The sequence below is a fragment of the Emys orbicularis genome, chromosome 1, assembly GCF_028017835.1.
Source record: "Emys orbicularis isolate rEmyOrb1 chromosome 1, rEmyOrb1.hap1, whole genome shotgun sequence".
Lineage (NCBI taxonomy): Eukaryota > Metazoa > Chordata > Testudines > Emydidae > Emys > Emys orbicularis.
In genome coordinates this window covers 314,536,417-314,554,460 of record NC_088683.1, presented here as the reverse complement: position 1 = coordinate 314,554,460, position 18,044 = coordinate 314,536,417, and the positions used below count along the sequence as shown (strand labels likewise).

The window sequence follows — 18,044 nt, the reverse complement described above, 5'->3', positions numbered from 1 at the left end:
TTGTGTAGAGCTTCAGTTTGTAGCAAAGTCCCTCCAGAGGTAAGAAGCAGGATTGAAGACAAGATGGAGATGAGGCATCAGCCTTTTATAGTCTTTTCCAGGTATAAGAACACCTCTTTGTCCTTACTGTGGAAAATTACAGCAAAATGGAGTCTGGAGTCACATGGGCAAGTTCCTGCATACTTTGCTGTGTTACAAGGCGTATCTGCCTTCTCTCAATGGGTCAATTGTATAGCTGATGGTCCTTAATGGACCATCAAGCAGGCTAGGCAGAGCTAACACCAACTTGTCTGGGATGTCTCCCAGAAGCATAGCATAAGTTTGAAATACAGACAATATAGAGCCAATATGCATAACTTCAACTACAAAAATGATACTCACATATAGACACCATAATTATAACCAGCAAACCATAACCTTGTCTTAGATACCTTATTTGACCCCCTTTATACAAGATTTGGTGCCACTACAGGACTTTGGTTGCAACCATGTTCTATATGGTCCCAGATTATGTCAATAACGTCACAGAAAGGCAATACAGGGCACAAGGCACAATCCACGTGCCCCTAGCCCCTCATAAACTCATCCTTGTGCTGTGGGCCTGCCCCTTCTTGGGACAGCAGAGGGTTTCAGAGTTGAGACAAATGGCCTGGGGCATTTCACATCCCTTAGAGCTATTGATTCAGGCTGTCTGCAGACTCAGACAGGCATTAGTTATACTCAGGCCACAATTTCAAAGTTTCTTTGCAGCCATGAGGAAGAGGAACACAATTCTAGCATTGCTTTATTATGAGAAAACAAAACAAGACCCTGTGCCTTTAAGGTTAGTCCCAAACATATCAAGCATGTTGAGCAAGTCCTCTCCACACAGCTCCTTTATTCCTTCCCTCCCAGACACCCTCCCTTCTTAGTGTGTTAATTAACTCCCCAGAGCTGGCCTAGCCTTAGTGAGGTTCCCATCTGTGGGCCTTCATCTAAGTAGGATAGCCCTCCCCTGACAATCTCAGCATGGAATGCATATTCATCACACTGGCCCTGCTTCACTGTTTCTTCTATCTTTATTATTTTTAAATTACAACTAGGAAAGAACAAAATGTGCAGCCCCTTTATGCAGTTCATTTCTGAATATGGGACGGTTAACTTGTGGTGTTTCCTTGTTAATCTCCCTTTGAGAGGGTTGGGGCTTGCCATGGAAAGGGGCAAAAATCCCTGAGAAATCCCCAGAGATCCAGTAGAGGTCAGGAATATCTACATGGAGGCCATGTGCCTCCACATGATCATCAATCCTTCACTCCCATGGGAACATAGCTATTCCCATGTCCTCCCCCGGGGGACTGCAATCACTGGGTGTGGGTGGAGATCCATACAAGTTAACACTGTTTCAGACAGAATTAATTTACATTGGGTTGCTTGTAGGAACTCCCACAGAGGAGCTTTACTGGCATCAGAGGGAGAGGAGGAGCAGGCAACAGAGTCTGCACTACATCAGACTGGAAATAGGGCACAAATGTTTAACAGCGAGGGTAATTAACCATTGGAACAACTTATCAAGGGTTGTGGGGATTCTCCATGTATGGCAATTTTTAAATCAAGAATGGGTGTTTTTTTTAAAAAAAGCTCTGCTCTAGTTCAAACAGTAATTAATTCAGGGAAGTCCTATAGCCTGTGTTATACCGGAGGTCAGACTACATGATCACAGTGGTCCCTTCTGGACTTATTATCTATGAGTCTATGAATTCCAGCAGGCTTCCATTATTTTGTACTGCTCTCCACTGTTGGAGGCAGAGGGAAGCATTGGTCAAAGTTAATAAGCATTTGAAGGTTGTACTAAACACTAAGGAGGGAGAAGAATTGTTTGTAGGAGGTTGTGTACATTAAAGTAATGTAACTGACTAAGAAAAGGAAAGATATTTTGGCTGCATATTAGGAAACATTTCCTGTTGGTGAGTGCTAATGAATTACAGATTAAAATTCCAAGTGAAAGAGTAGAGGTCACATCTTTAGAGAAATGTAATCTGCATTTTTTTCCACTGTGACACCATGGAGAGGGGACATCCCCTTGGCCTTGCCCACTTTCTGCTTTGCTGCATGTTACCCTACAACAACAGAGCTTCAGGCATTTGGAAAGGGCTTCCTTAGAGTTAGAGGTGTAGGGAATGATGTTTCCTGTGCTCATTCTGACAAAAATTGGCCCCCTCTAGGAGAGATTGTGCAATTCCCCCTCATCCCCGCATGAAGTTACTTAGGTTATCATCTGGCCCTAAGTATTTTGTCTGTTATTTTTCATATCAAGTTACCGTGAAGAACATGGGAATTATCTGTATTATTATTATGTATACCTTTTATTTTTATTGCTGTTTGCTACATGAATTCAAAGGGTTAATTCTTGCTGGAGCTCACCTCATCTCCGGGGGGGCTTTAGTAACCTCACTCACCCCTATTTAACAGACGATGCAGACAGAGGTCTGTCCCTCACATGTGGTGCATAAACTGGTTTGACTAGGTTTAGAAGAGCTAGGCCAGACAAAGGAATTTTGAGGGGCATCAAAAGGGGATCCTGGAGGAACAGGGGGATGGAGAGAAGCAAACTGGGACTTCAGTCCCCAAAGCAGGGAGAAGCTGGGACTGCCTAAAGCTTTGAGAGACATGCTAAGCTTTAGGTAAGACATATGCATGTAGGTCATTTGTTGTTTTAACTTTTTTTTCTGAAATGCCACTGCAAGGGGGCTCATCCTCACTGTAGTAGAGAGGAGACTAATGTGCTTTTCTGGGCTCAGCCAGCACCAACCAAGCACAACTATAAGACTTGTTCTGCCTGCAGAGAAGAAGCTTAAAAAGGGAAAGCCTGCCACAGGAAGGGGCGATGCCTAGGGAGAAGACTGCTGGCTACAAGAACAAATCAACAAAGAGGAAGACAGCTGCAACTGTATGAACCAGGGATGGGGTGACCCAAAGGAGTGGCTGGAGGAAGACTCCAACCCTGATTAAATATTGCTATACCTGCACATAAGCCAAACCCCAAAGGAGTGACCAAAAAGACTGCCTATGAGCTTGTCTTAACGTACAGCGGCGCAGCTGTAGTGCTTTAGTGAAGACACCCCTACAGGGCTGCCCAGAGGATTCAGGGGGCCTGGGGCAAAGCAATTTTGGGGGCCCCTTCCATAAAAAAAAGTTGCAATACTCTAGAATACTATATTCTCATGGGGGCCCCTGCAAGGCCCAGGGCCTGGGGCAAATTGCCCCACTTGCCCTCCCCCCCCGGGCAGCCCTGCACCCCTACACCAATGGGAGAGCTTCTCCGCGTAGTTAATCCAGCTCCCAAAGAAGTGTTAATTCTTCTGCCGACATAGCGCTGTCTACATGGGGTGGTTAGGTCGGTATAACTACATCACCCTGGGCAACATGGTTATACCAATATAGGCCTGTAGTGTAGACTTGGCCTTAGAGACTGTCCGTCCTTCTGTCTTATTCTGATTACTCCTCTCTCAGGGGAAAGAGAGGGAAAAGGACCATTTTGTATGCATTGTTTTGAGAATCCTTTGTATGCCATAGACCGAGGGAGGACTCTGTAAGTAACCCAAATCATGGTCAGGTAGGAGCTTAGGGGTGGGGGCACCCACCCATCACAGCTACATTCCTATAGATAAATAAGTAATACTTTGTTTGGAAGAAGCTGTTCTGAGTCACTGCATTTACCAAATGGTCACAACCAATAGAAGTCACTTGCAGGTTCTAAACCAGGTGTGGGCAAATTTTTTGGCCTGAGGACCACATCTGGGTATGGAAATTGTATGGCGGGCCATAAATGCTCACAAAATTGGGGTGTGGGAGGGGGTGAGGGCTCCGGCTGGGGGTGAAGGTTCTGGAGTGGGGCCAGACATGAGGAGTTCAGGATGCAGGAGGGGGCTCTGGGCTGGGGTAGGGGGTTGGGATGTGGGAGAGGGTGAGGGCTCTGGCTGGAGGTGCGGGTTCTGGGGTGAAGCCAGGGATGAGCGGTTTGGATGCAAGAGGGGGCTGCGTGTGGAGCAGAAGGGTTCAGAGTATGAGAGGGGGCTCTGGGCTGAGGCCCAGGGTTGGGATGTGGGAGGGGGCATGGGCTCTGGGCTTGGGGTGCAGGTTCCAGGGTGGGGCCAGAAATGAGGGGTTCAGGGTGCAGGAGTGGGCTCCAGTCTGGGACAGAGGATTGGGGTGCATGGAAGGAGGCTCTAGGCTGGGGGATTTGTAGTGCAGGAGGGGGCTCTGGGCTGGGGGAAGGGGTTGGAGTGTGGGGGGTGTGAGGGCTCCGGCTGGGTGCAAACTCTGGGGTGTGTCTGGGGATGAGGGGTTTGAGATGCAGGAGGGTGCTCTGGGCTGGAACAGAGGGGTTTGGAGGGTGGGAGGGGGATCAGGGCTGGGGTAGGGGGTTGGGGCATGGGTGCAGGCTCCGAGTGGCACTTACCTCAAGCAGCTCCCGGAAGCAGCAGCATGTGCCCCCCCACCCCAGCTCCTAAGTGGAGGCACGGCACCGGCCAGGCAGCTTTGCATTCTGTCCCGTCCACAGGTTCTGCCCCTGCAGCTCACATTGGCCATGGTTCCCGACCAATTGAAGCTGCAGAGCCGGCACTGGGGGCAGCGTGTGGAGCCCCTTGGATGCCCCTACACATACAAGCCGGAGAGGGGACATGCCATTGCTTCCGGGAGTCGCACGGAGCCACGGCACAAGCAAAGCAGCGCAAGCCCCCAGTCCCACTCCCTGGCTGGAGCACAAGAGGTGCTGACTGAAGAGATATCTGAGCTTTAGCCATTATCTTTGAAAAGTCATGGAAGACTGGAAAAGGGCAAATATAGTGCCAATCTATAAAAAGGGAAATAAACACAATATGGGGAATTACAGACCAGTCAGTTTAACTTCTGTACCCAGAAAGATAATGGAGCAAATAATTAAGCAATCAATTTGCAAACATCTAGAAGATAATAAGGTGATAAGTGACAGTTAGCATGGATTTGTCAAGAACAAATCATGTCAAACCAACCTGATAGCTTTCTTTGATGGGGTAACAAGCTTTGTGGATAGGGGGGAAGCAGTAGACATGGTATATCTTGACTTTAGTAAAGCTTTTGATACTGTCTTGCATGACCTTCTCATAAACAAACTAGAGAAATGCAACCTAGATGGAGCTACTATAAATGGGTGCAAAACTGGTTGGAAAATCATTCCCAGAGAGTAGTTATCAGTGGTTCACAGTCATGCTGGAAGGACATAACGAGTGGGGTCCCGCAGGGATCAGTTCTGGGTCCGGTTCTGTTCAATATCTTCCTCAATGATTTAGATACTGGCATAGCGAGTACACTTATAAAGTTTGTGGACAATACCAAGCTGGGAGGAGTTGCAAGTGGTTTGGAGGATAGGATTAAAATTCAAAATAATCTGGACAAACTGGAGAAATGGTCTGAAGTAAATAGGATGAAATTCAATAAGGACAAATGCAAAATACTCCACTTAGGAAGGAAAAATCAGTTGCACATATACAAAATGGGAAATGACTGCCTAGGAAGGACTACTGTGGAAAGGGATCTGGGGGTCATAGTGGATCACAAGCTAAATATGAGTCAACAGTATAATGCTGTTGCAAAGAAAGCAAACATCATTCTGGGATGTATTAGTAGGGGTGTTGTAAGCAAGACATGAGAAGTAATTCTTCTGCTCTACTCCACGCTGATTAGGCCTCAACTGGAGTATTGGTCCAGTTCTGGGCATCACATTTCAGGAAGGATGTGGACAAATTGAAGAGAATCAAGAGAAGAGCGACAAAAATGATTAAAGGTCTAGAAAACATGACCTGTGAGGGAAGATTGGAAAAATTGGGTTTGTTTAGTCTGGAAAAGAGAAGACTGAGGGGGGACATGATAACAGTTTTCAAGTATGTAAAAGGTTGTTACAAGGAGGAGGGAGGGGAAAAAAAATTTCTGAAACTCTGAGGATAGGACAAGAAGCAATGGGTTTAAATTGCAGCAAGGACGGTTTAGGTTGGACATTAGGAAAAATTTCCTAACTGTGAGGATGGTTAAGCACTGAAATAAATTGCCCAGGGAAGTTGTGGAATCTCTATCATTGGAGATTTTTAAGAGCAGGTTAGACAAAGACCTGTTAGCAATGGTCTAGATAATACTTAGTCCTGCCATGAGTGCAGGGGTCCCTTCCAGTCCTATGATTCTATGTCTTTGGAGGCTAAAGTCTTTAATTACCCACAGGACAGGGGGAGCACAAACAGTGCCACTGCAAGCTTTATCAGTCAGTCTTACCATGTGTGACGCAGTAGGGAGCGGGATGGATTGACCTGGGAATGTCATTTAGTTTTATTGGACTATCTGCATGGGGGATGGGAGAGCAGGGGATGCTTTTAGGTGAGGGATGGTACCTGAGCCTGTAACCTGAGCCAGGAAGAGGGGTGGGGTGAGTCAACACCTTTGCCCGGGAAACTGGACAAAGGGACGGGGAGAGAAGGAGAGGGAGAGAGCCTGCTGGAGGGGTTTTTGGTTTCAGTTTGGGGCTGGCTGGGAAGAGGCAGGGAACCCCAAGTCTGGGGTCTAAGATCCTTGCCCCCCAGAGGGACCTGGCTGAGGGGTCCTGGTTGTACCTACAAGCCCTGCTTGGGACTGTGTTCCTGTCATCTAATAAACCTTCTGTTTTACTGGCTGGCTGAGAGTCACGGTGAATCGCAGGACGTGGGGGGTGCGGGGCCTTGACTCCCCCACACTCCGTGGCACCATGTTCTGAAGGGACTGTTATCTGGTGTGGGAAGGCAATTCAGTCTCCTTAGCTATTAAGGGCAAGATTTTAAAGGTATTTAGGGCACCTAAACTTGCAGATAGGCACCAAGAGGGATTTTCAAAATCACCTAGGGATCCATGAAGGGACTTGCAACACTGAGAATCATGGCATCAAATTTTTAGGAGCCTACAAAATCACAGGAATAATGCTGTGATCCACAAAGCCTGAGTTAGGTGCCTAGACTTCCTATACAATGGGAGTTCTCAAACTTCTTTTGCTGGGCCACCCCTTTGAAAATATTTCAGGGTGTGATGACCCCTCCTCCCAAAAAAGTGATAGCAAATTATCCATACATACTTCTAGGAACATACTCATGATATTGCCACCTTACTTCTGTGCAGTTGCTGGCAGTGGTGCTGCCTTCAGAGCTGGGTGGCTGGAGAGTGGCAGCTGCTGTACTCCCTTCAAGTCCCCCAGCAATATTTTTTATAATCTTGTGACCCTCTACAACAGACTTGTGACCCGCTTTTGAGTTGGACTCCCACTTTGAAAAATGCTGCTATACAATGAATGGGGAAAGACAGGCACTTAAGAACGTGATCCACAAAAGCCAGCACACTAGGTAAGGAGCTGTCTAAACCAGCCAATGAGAGATGCTGATGAGAGGGGTGTGTCCTAAATCCCACCCATCTCAGAGAGAGGCCACGGAGGTTCAGGTTGTAGGGAGGCATCTGTGACACTGGTAAATGAAGTGCCAGCTGTGGCCAAAGCTGTAGCCCTTTGCTAAGAACTGACAAATTCATAGCTGGAAATTAAACCAGCTCACCTGGAGGTTAGTTTTGTTCAAAATAGGTATTAGTCTTATATGAATATATTTAGTCTCTATGAAATGCTTGTAAATTGCTGCATGCATTAATCTCATGTGTAATTCTGTATTCCATGCTATAAGAAAATATGTAAGTTTTGCTTTATAACTTTGAAAATGTTTGCTCTCAAGTTGTGAACTGAGGCATGGGAATTCCCCCAGCCCACCCCCATTCAGGAGGCCTATAAAGATTAAATGGGCCATTAAGGAACATTGGAACACAAAGGATTTGTGAATGGCCCTATCACACCTTGGAAATGCTACCTGCAATAGCGCTCCTCTTGTGGACTGGAAGACTAAATGTAAAAGATAAAACAGGATCACAAGAGAATTTTTCACCTCTTTGCTGTTTGAACTCTCACAGGGCCAGAGACTCATAACTCTAATTTCTTTTTGTTAGTTAATAAACCTTTAGATATTTTATTACAGGATTGGCTACAGGTTATATCTTTGGTGTAAGACCTAGGGTACTAACTGATCTGGGATAAGTGATTGGTTTCTTGGGACTGGAAGCAACCTGAATATTTTATGATTTTTGATGCAAGTAACCATTTATCACTAAGTCCAGTTTGCCTGCGCGACAAGATAGACTGGAGAGCCATCTGTGACTCTGTAGTGAGACTGATATAGTAATCCTGAAGTTCACACTTCTTATCGGTTGGTAAAATCTAATTATACAACACACTGCCAATTTGGGGTGTCTGCACTGTTTTTGATTGCCTACCTCAGGGCAGATTCTCACAGTTGTGAGCCACTGGACATGACAGCACCTATTTCTGATTAATGATCCATGACTGGCCCAGTGATGGGGGAGGGATAGCTCAGTGGTTTGAGCATTGACCTGCTAAACCCAGGGTTGTGAGTTCAATCCTTGAGGGGGCCATTTAGGGAACAGGGGTAAAAATCTGTCTGGGGATTGGTCCCCCTTTGAGCAGGGGGTTGGACTAGAAGACCTCCTGAGGTCCCTTCCAACCCTGATATTCTATAATTAATGATATATCAACAGGGCAACAATCATTAGGCAAGAGAAACTGCAGTCTAGTAGTTAGGGTACCCACTGGGAGATGGGATACCCAGGGTTCAAAGCCCCTGCTCCACTCTATTACTTTTCACAGCGGAACAGCTTCAACAGCCTGAGGGAGCACCATCCTATAGCTCAGTGTTTAGAGCACTCTCCTGAATGGGAAAAAAAACCTCAAAAAACCTTTCTTTGCCAGCCTGGTGAAAGTGAGTGAGGGTGGAGGAGGAGAGCGAGTGATGGAGAGGGAGAGGGAGAGGGTAGATACTGGGTTGTCCTTTAATTCAAAAAGTGATCTTGGGTGTAAAAGCATTAGAGACCACGGTGCTAGCCCCTGCATGAACCGGGCAGACCTCAGAGCCCCCGACCCAAGCGCACTCCCTGGGCGAGCGACGCCAGCTGGGGGGTGTCAACAGAGCTCCAATTGCTTCCGTGCGCCGCCCTGGAGCCCCGCCCCCATCCGCCTCTCTATGGAGTCCCGCCCCCATACCCCCGTGCACCGCCCTGGAGCCCCGCCCCCATCCGCTTCCCCTCCGCCTCTCTATGGAGTCCCGCCCCCATACCCTCGTGCGCCGCCCTGGAGCCCCCGTCATCCCCTTCCCCATGCCCCCGTGCGCCTCTCTGGAGCCCCGCCGCCAGTCGCTCCTGGTGTCCCAGCACATACTGTCCCCCACGGGTCTAAACAGCGGAATCAAATTGCTCGGAGTCGGTTGCCGGGGGGGAGTATTTTCGGGCCGCTCCCCGGCAGGTGGGTGAGGTGGCTAGAGGGGGCGCGGCTAGGCCGGTTCCGCTGGGGGAGGGGAAGATGGCGGAGAGCCGGGGCGAGGTAGCGGCTCCGCCGTCGGGCTCCTCTCAGGGGCTCCCCGGCAGCACCGGGACCGCGCCGCCCAGTAGCAACCCGCTGTCCCGTAAGCTCCACAAGGTTCTGGAGACGCGGCTGGACAACGACAAGGTGAGAGCGGGGCGGGCACTGCCTGGGGGCAGCGGGGGGCCCAGGCCGGAGGGGGCGAGTATGGGGGGTGGAGGCTGCCCAGGCCGGGGGGAGCAGGCTGCCCAGGCCGGGGGGAGCAGGCTGCCCGTGCGGGTTGCGGGGAGTACTAGAGCCGGGGGAATGGGGAGATGCCCTGGCGGGGGTGGAGAGCAGGAGAGAATGCGGGGGGCTAACGTGCTTGGGATCGATGCTCTACATCGTGTGGCCCCTGAGCCTCCCCGGACAGAGGTGAGCCCTTCTTGACTGATCTCCAGCGCGGTCGGGTGGTCGGTGCTTGCCGAGATGCTCTCATGCAGCCCCAAAGCAGGTGTTCACAGTTGTTCATACCCTGACCCACCGCACTGGGCCTCGTGGGTTACCGAGCCAGCCTGCGGGTAAGGGTGGCTTGATGTTGGAATGAATGGGTGATGCTGGCTGCCCCAGAACACCCTTACACTCTTCTCTTCTCCTTCATCATTTTCCCATTGGAGTGTAAAAACCCAAGCGTGGCTCAGGCCTGCAACCCATGGGTAGGTGTCTGGTCTTCTGGGGGTAAAACCTGCAGTGTTGATGGTAAAGCATGTTCACTAGGCTATATAAAAGCACCCTATCTAGTTGTGGTGGGAAAGGTGCTTGTCCAAGAGTCCTCCAACACGTTTCAGCAGGCAGTTGTAATATCCCATAACTGCAATCAGAATAACAATAAATACTATCTACATTATGACAGGTTTCAGAGTAGCAGCCGTGTTAGTGTGTATCCGCAAAAAGAACAGGAGTTGTTAGTCTCTAAGGTGCCACAAGTACTCCTGTTCTATCTACATTATGTGTTTGTCTCAACCGTATTTTCTAAGACTTTATTATTTGGACATTAAAATTCATGTATTTTGTGTTTAAATTAACATCAGGTATCACCCACTCTTTTCTGACCATAAGGAAATTCACACTCAAGAACACCTGACAGTTAATTTGTGTTAATCTAAATTTTGATTGTGCATGGAACATTCATATCAGTTATTAATATAGTGGTTGAAAGTGATTGTGCACCACGTCACATATGAACATTTGGGGGGGGGGAATTAAAATAGAGATAATAGAACTGTTTGAGGAGTTATAATTTTTTTTAAAAATGTTAATTTTAGATGGTTAAAGAATACTCAACATCAATGTCTTGAATCAGGGAGGCAGGGGGAGATCACTTGATCATTACCTGTTAGGTTCACTCCCTCTGGGGCACCTGGCATTGGCCAATGTCGGTAGACAGGATACTGGGCTAGATGGACCTTTGGTCTGACCCAGTTGTGCCGTTCTTATGTATCTCAGAACAGAAGTTCTTAGTTAATTTTCTTATATTGTACAGGAAATGCTGGAAGCTCTCAAGGCTCTTTCAACCTTTTTTGTCGAAAACAGTTTGCGCACCAGAAGAAACTTACGTGGAGACATTGAGCGCCGTAACTTAGCCATAAATGAAGAATTTGTCTGCATTTTTAAGCAAGTTAAGGAGGTAATATTTTTGTTAACAAATCATCTTAAAACATCTAGAATTGATCTGAAAAAAACCTCTGTAAGCTTGAAAACTCATCTCTTTCACCAATAGAAGTTGGTCCAGTAAAAGATGTTACCTCACTCACCTTGTCTTTAGTATTGATTACATGAAAACCAAGCCTCAAAGAATTTTTCCTTTTCCGAAGCAAATTTACCATCATAGTAGAATTGTTTCAGCCTCTTCTATAATTCGACCATTTTTCTCACGTGTAAGGTGTTCATCACTTTGATATATGAACATAAATACACTGGAGCTAAAGCCTTCCTGGAAATGTCTTGACTCAGTACATGTAAATATGTGGTTGGATAGAGCCCTCAGTAACTGGATGTGATCAGAAAGTGATTTCACTAAAATCAAGCAAACCAGATGCTCTTTTACTGAATTGTCTCAGTACTACAATTTGAAATTTGTTTGGTTGTAATGTCAGACTAACAAGAAACAAAGAGATGCTAAACTTCCAAAGCTAGCTGTTTTTCCCTTATAAATAAACCAACTAAATGTTCTGTGGCATCCAGATTTAGTTTTTATTGGTATGATAGACTTGCCACTGAAGAGCTAAAGCAGTGGCAAGTTTTCTTCTGTAGTAATAAAAGGTCCTTCATATTTTGCTCAGCAGTACAGAATTGCAGTATACTGAACACACTGTACAGATGCTGATGCATCATGGAAGATCGTGTGCACTGCTTCTTAGCAGATATTGCCATTTTATTTGCCATTCTTTAATCCTAAGAAGCTCACTGGTATGATCACTGAGTGAAATTAAATACATTTAGGAAAAGTGCACCCAAGAAGAAAACTGGACTAGATAACTTCTTCTGACAGGGTGTGGAAGGGGAGCTATTGCTGAAACATAGACAAATCATGCATGCCAACATTTTGAAAAATTCTGTAGATAGATTCAAATTGTAGACTTGATGTAGCATAACCATTACAGAAAAATACACCACAATACAAATAAACTACCAATCTTATTCTATTCTTAGGAGCTTGAAAGTATAAATGAAGATGTTCAGGCAATGAGCAACTGCTGTCAGGACATGACCATTCGTTTGCAGGTACTGTAGGAATAGATGTCTGTTTTTTCCCTATCTTTCCCTGCTGCATCTTGGCAGATAACAGAAAGCAGTTAAGTAAACACAGTAACCAAAGAAGTTTTTTCCATTAACAGCTCTGTTAAGGCAACTCTAGAATATTAATGCTACTATGTAACTGTTATCTTGGTATAGTAATCAGTGTGTTTCTAGTTCTAAAGAAAAGGCGTTCAACTACTTTCGGGGGAGTTACATATCACTACTTCCATTTCAGTTATAGGAATATGTTTCTTTCAGAGCATCAAGGTATCCATCAGTTTTTTTAATATGGTGAAAAACTGATTATATGAAGAATGCTGTACTTTAATTTTGAATCTAAAAGTGTATTATACAGTATAAAAAACCTACCTTGTTCCTTCTTAATGTGTGTATGGAACTATTATGAGGATTAATAAGTTCATGTTTTACCCAGCTCTAGATCACTTTCATCAAACACAGACAGTGCTGTCAAATGCCTTGGCCACTGTACAGTAGATCATGGGGGACAGATAAAAGCTAGCTGGAGCTCAAGCTGGATAATATGGGAGGGATGCGGATAGAGTGAGCGATGCAAATAGATGATATGGCCAGGAATATATTTTCCCTTTTAATTGAATGTGTCTTCCGTTTTTACTCAAGTTGGGAATAACTGGATACTGTTGGATCCCCAGCGGTTTAGGCCATCTTACAACAGGAGTGACCAGGATTGCCTTTTTTCCCCTGGCTAAAAGTGTGACCCTTTTTCATATATTGACTTTGCTACCATGATCTGGGCCAGGGATTCGATGTAGCTAGTAGCTGAATTGAAAGGGAGGCTATAAGTGTGGGAGTAGGCAATGAGTGAAGAGGTTGAAGGGTAAATGGGAATTTGAATTAGTAGGGGAAGATGGGGAGGAACTAAAATCAGCAAATGACAAACAACAACTTGTTCATTTTTTGCATGTTTGAATCTCTTCTAGCTCTTTTTGGTCCTCTGTTATATGAAACCAGTGCCTGTCATTTTGACCAATATTGTCTCATTGGTTCCTTGTACTTTCCCCTTGGTCTATGTCCATCTGTTGTGTTTAAGGCAGTGGTTCCCAAACTGGGGTTCGCAGAACGTTACAGGGGGTTCGCCAGAAAAATTTCACTAATGGCAGACAGAGGATCCCGGGCATTGGAGACAGCAGGTGGGACCCAGTTGCAGGGCTGGTAGCCCGAACCCCAGGGAGAGCGGAGCTGGGCAGTTGGGGCTGGCAGCCCGAGCCCTGCCCCCGTCAGCGGGGGAGGCGGCAGCCCGAACCCCAGCCTAAGCCCCAGGAAGAGCGGGGCCGGGCAGTTGAGGCATCCATCACACTGAGGAAATTTAAACTTTAACCCTTGAAAATATTCATTTTTAGGAGGGGGGTTCACGAGATTTCACCATTTAGTGAAAGGGGTTCGCGGGCTGTTAAAGTTTGGGAACTACTGGTTTAAGGCCTTGTCTATACTACAAAGTTTTGTCAGCTTAATATGTGCAACATCTAGCCCACTTTTGGGTGCTAAGTAAATAAGACATTCCTACAGATGTATGTAGCCAGCTGTGAACCAAGATCTTTCTCATTTTTCTCTCCAGTTTTGGTGTTGGTATTTCTTTTAGCAATTTGTATTTCAATTCAGAAAGGAAACTAGGAGCTCAACTTCTCCAAAAGAGGTGTTCTTCAGAAAGGAAACTGATACCTTCTTCTGTGTTTTGTGGCTTTTTTTTTTTAAATAAAATGTAACTTTGGAGAAAAGATCTGGATACAATGCACTTCTTCACAAAATGGTTTAGACTCAAGTCCTTAATCCTGGGCACCTGAATTTCATTGTAATGACCATTAAAAGCTGCATTTCTTTATTACTGACCTATTCTCATTTTTCACATTTGTTTAATAATGTTCAGTTCTAAAAGGTCCTAAAGACATTAAACTTCATAATCCAGCCACACAGTATTATATCTCTTGTTAACATCCTAACATTTTGTAGATACTAATGAATTCAGGAAAAAGGTAAATGCATTTTAAAGTGCTTTCTTGAATAAAACCTGGAAAAAAATTGCCATGCATATTTTAAAAATGTTTCCTTTGCTTTATTATTTCCTTTTTTGCTTTAAGGTTAATGATGCTTTCTTTACATTAAGGAGGGTGTGATTCTGAAGAGCAATTCAGAACGTGCATGCTCTACTACCTTTTTGACAATGGCTAATAGTATATTTAACTAATCAGTTACAATGGAAGAAAAGCTAACTGGGGATAGTAGAAAAAAGATTCAACCTTACACAGTAATATGAAATGTGCCTGGGCAAAGTCCCATTCCAATGCAATTTCATTAATAACTGAGATATTTCTTACCTGTCCTCTTCTCCCCTCCCACACTGCTCCTCTGATAAAAGTACACATTGAGAGATAGATAAAGCAAAGGCAGTTCGATAATGGGGAGTTAATACCCAAACTCTGTTACTTGGAGGTTGAATGAGACCTCTGAAGAATATTATCAGAGTACATTTATACATGCTATTAAACTTTTAACTATATATAAATAAACCCTAATCCTCTTCCCTGTAGAGTCACCCTTTTCCTCCCTACCCCCAACAAAAACCTGTTGCTGAGCATTACAGTATACACCTCTACCCCGATATAACGAGACCTGATACAAGACGGGTTCGCATACAACACGGTAAAGCAGCGCTCCGGCGGATCAGTGGATCAGGTCCCAGCCGCGGCGCTCCGCTTCCTGCCACAGGTGAGTGCGGGGAGGTTGGGGAAAGGACGCCCCTCGTACTCACCTGCGGTAGGAAGTGGAGCGCTGCGGCTGGGAGCTGGCGGAGTGGAGCGGGCTGGGGCCGGGCTGCTCCGCTGGTGCCGGTGAGTGTGGGACCTCCTTCCCCCCCCCGCGTGACACGGCTGGGGCCTGGACAAGGAAAGCGGAGTGGGCTGGGCCCGCGGCGCTCCGCCTCCTGCCGCAGGTGAGTACAGGGAGCGTCCTTTCCCCAACCTCCCCCGCACTCACCAGCGGCGGGAAGCAGAGCGCTGCGGCTGGGAGCTGGCAGAGTGGAGCGGACTAGGGCCGGGCTGCTCCGCTTCCTGCTGCTGCCGGTGAGTGCCTGTCAGGGAGCTGGTGTGTGTGGATAGGGTTCGGGGCAGTCAGGGGACGGGGAGTAAGAGGGTTGGGTAGGGGATGTGGTCCTGGGGGTGATTAAGGACAGGGCTCTCTGGAGGGGGTGGTCAGGGGACAAGGAGCAGGGGGGCCAAAGCAAGTTTGATATAATGCAGTCTCACTTATAGCACGGTAAGATTTTTTGGCTCCGGAGGACTGTGTTATATTGGAGTAGAGGTGTACCTTTACGATCAATAGCCCCTGGCTTTGACATATGCATGATATTGAGGGCTCTGGAATAGGACTGATCTACTTTCATATCACCAGTGATAAAAATCTAGGGGCTGTTCTCAGAAACTCTTCAGCTGATCTTGGTTGTTGTGGCATAATTGTTAGTGAGGATAATGTTTCATAGAAATGTAGGACTGAAAGGGATCTCAGTAAGTCATCTAGTCAGTCCCCCTGTACTGAGGCAGGACTAAGTATTATCTAGACTAGGAATCTCAAACTCAAATCACCACGAGGGCCACATGAGGACTAGTACGTTGGCCTGAGGGCCGCATCAGTGAAACCTTTTCATACAACGATACAAAAATATAGTAAAAATGAATAAAATGAAGAGTAATGTAGCATGCTATTAAAAGCCAATGTATTAACTTTTTTAAAACTGTAATGCGAAGAGGGGTTTTAATAAAATATAAACAATCAATAATGCACCTCACTCAAAATGACAAAACACGCATTTACTTTTAGAATTACTTTGGTTAAAGCCCTCCCCCCCCCCCCCCCATGCCCTGCTCCCACTCCACCCCTTCCATGAGCCCCTTCCCCGCTCCCATTCCAACCCCTTCCCCAAATCCCTGCCCTGGCCCCGCCTCTTCTCTGCATCCTTCCTGAGCGCGCCGTGTCCCCGCTCCTCTCCCCGCCCCGCCCCCGAAAGTCCTAAGTGCCACCAAACAGCTGTTTGGCAGCAGGAAGTGCTGGGAGGTAAGCAGGGGAGTGGGGATGTGGCACGCTTGGGGGGGGAGGAGAAGAGGGGGTGCGGGGAGCTTGGCAGCCGGTGGAGTCGGCGCCTATGGCGGGCTGCAGGAAATAGCACCGGCGGGCCGCATGTTTGAGACCCCTGATCTAGACCATCTTAGGTGTTTGTCTAACCTGTTCTTAAAAACATCCAATATCAGAATTCCATAACCTTCCTAGGCAATTTGTTCCAGTGCTTAACTACCCTTACCATTAGGAAGTTTTTCTTAATGTCTAACCTAAATCTCCTTTGCTGCAATTTAAGCCTATTGCTTCTTGTCTCGTCCTCATTGGTTAAGGAGAACAGTCTATTGTCCTCTTCTTTTTAACCACCTTTTATATACTTGAAGACTTATCATGTCCCCCCTCAGTCATCTTCAGACTAAACAAACCCAATTTTTTCAATCTTTCCTCATGCTTTTTAGAACTTGATTAATTTTTGTTGCTCTCCCCTGGACTTTCTCCAGTTTGTCCACATCTGTCCTGAAGTATAATACTCCACTTGAGGCTTTATCAGGGTTTAGTTTAATGGAAGGAATCACTTCTTGTGTCTGGCTTACAACAATCTTGCTAATGCATCCCAGAATGATTTGCTTATATTATAAAGTGTGTGATCCACTATAACCCTGTGACATACCAGCATACAATTCAGACCAATGCGTAACTGTGTCACGCCTGCCCTGTAATGTGGGATGCCCTTTACAATGCTTTGCTGCTGTAGCCTCCAACCGGGACTGCTCACAAATCTTCAGCATGTAAATCACTTCCAACTTTCTGTGTGTGCTGCAGTCAGCCAGCTACATGTTGTCTCTTACCAGCCTTAAAGAGTACCAGAGAGTGACCCCAACACACTCCCAAGCCCAGATTTTCCCCGGGAACATATGTCCTGTACTACCCAGCCCTCTCCAAGTGTAAGAGTGCAGACTCACCCCTGCGGCGCCTCCTGCTGGTCATCCTCAGGGAATTAGCTCTCCCAGCGTCCGGAGTGCCCTCTGCAGGCTGGTGATCCGCCTTACCGCTGGCCCTGTGTCCCTCCCAGGACCCCGGTGCCCCATTTACCTGGGGTGCTGCCCCTCTAGCAGTAACCCCTTACAGCCTCAGGGTCTCCCCCTCCTAGGGGAACCCCCACCCACTATCCCCACTTCGCCTCAGTGTTCGGCTACTGCCAGTCCCCATCTAGCCCCCATTCACTGGGGCAGACTGCAGTATAAGCCACTCATCATAGGCAAAGGGGGTTCGGACCTGCTGCCTCTGCCTACCCATGGGCTGCCCCCTGCAACCCAATATCTAATGGGCCTTATCAGACCTGCAGCCTGGGACTTTCTTAGGCCGGAGCTCCCTAGGCCTTTCCCCAGCCCTGCTTCAATCTAGGTTCCCTTCTTGGCACCTTGCAGCCAGGCCCTTTTCCTGCTACAGGCATTGCCTTTTATAGGGCCAGCTTGGCTTGATTGGGGCATGGCCCCAGCTGAGCCTACTTTCCCCCAATCAGCCCAGGCTTCTGCCCCAGCCACAGCCCTGTCCTAGGCTGTTTCTAGCCCTGCAGGGCAGGAGCGGGTAACCACTCCACTACACCAAGACAGTAGAAATATATTCAGTCTTATTCTTTTAAGGGAATATTATGCAGAAAACTTGTTACCCCAAATGGGGTTACCCAGGCACTTCATCTTGAACACACTGGATCAGGTAAAACAAAACAAGGTTATTAATTATA

General features: G+C 46.8%; 1 protein-coding gene across 1 annotated transcript in view; it reads left to right on the top strand.

Moving 5' to 3' along the window:
* The first annotated feature begins 9,439 nt into the window (after window positions 1-9,439).
* COG6 (component of oligomeric golgi complex 6) overlaps window positions 9,440-18,044 on the top strand; it is a 99,120-nt gene continuing 90,515 nt past the window's right edge. Inside the window, exons 1-3 of the mRNA XM_065417267.1 lie at window positions 9,440-9,586; window positions 10,962-11,105; window positions 12,131-12,202. Coding sequence (XP_065273339.1) covers window positions 9,440-9,586; window positions 10,962-11,105; window positions 12,131-12,202 — 363 coding nt within the window. The remainder of the gene's footprint in view (window positions 9,587-10,961; window positions 11,106-12,130; window positions 12,203-18,044) is intronic.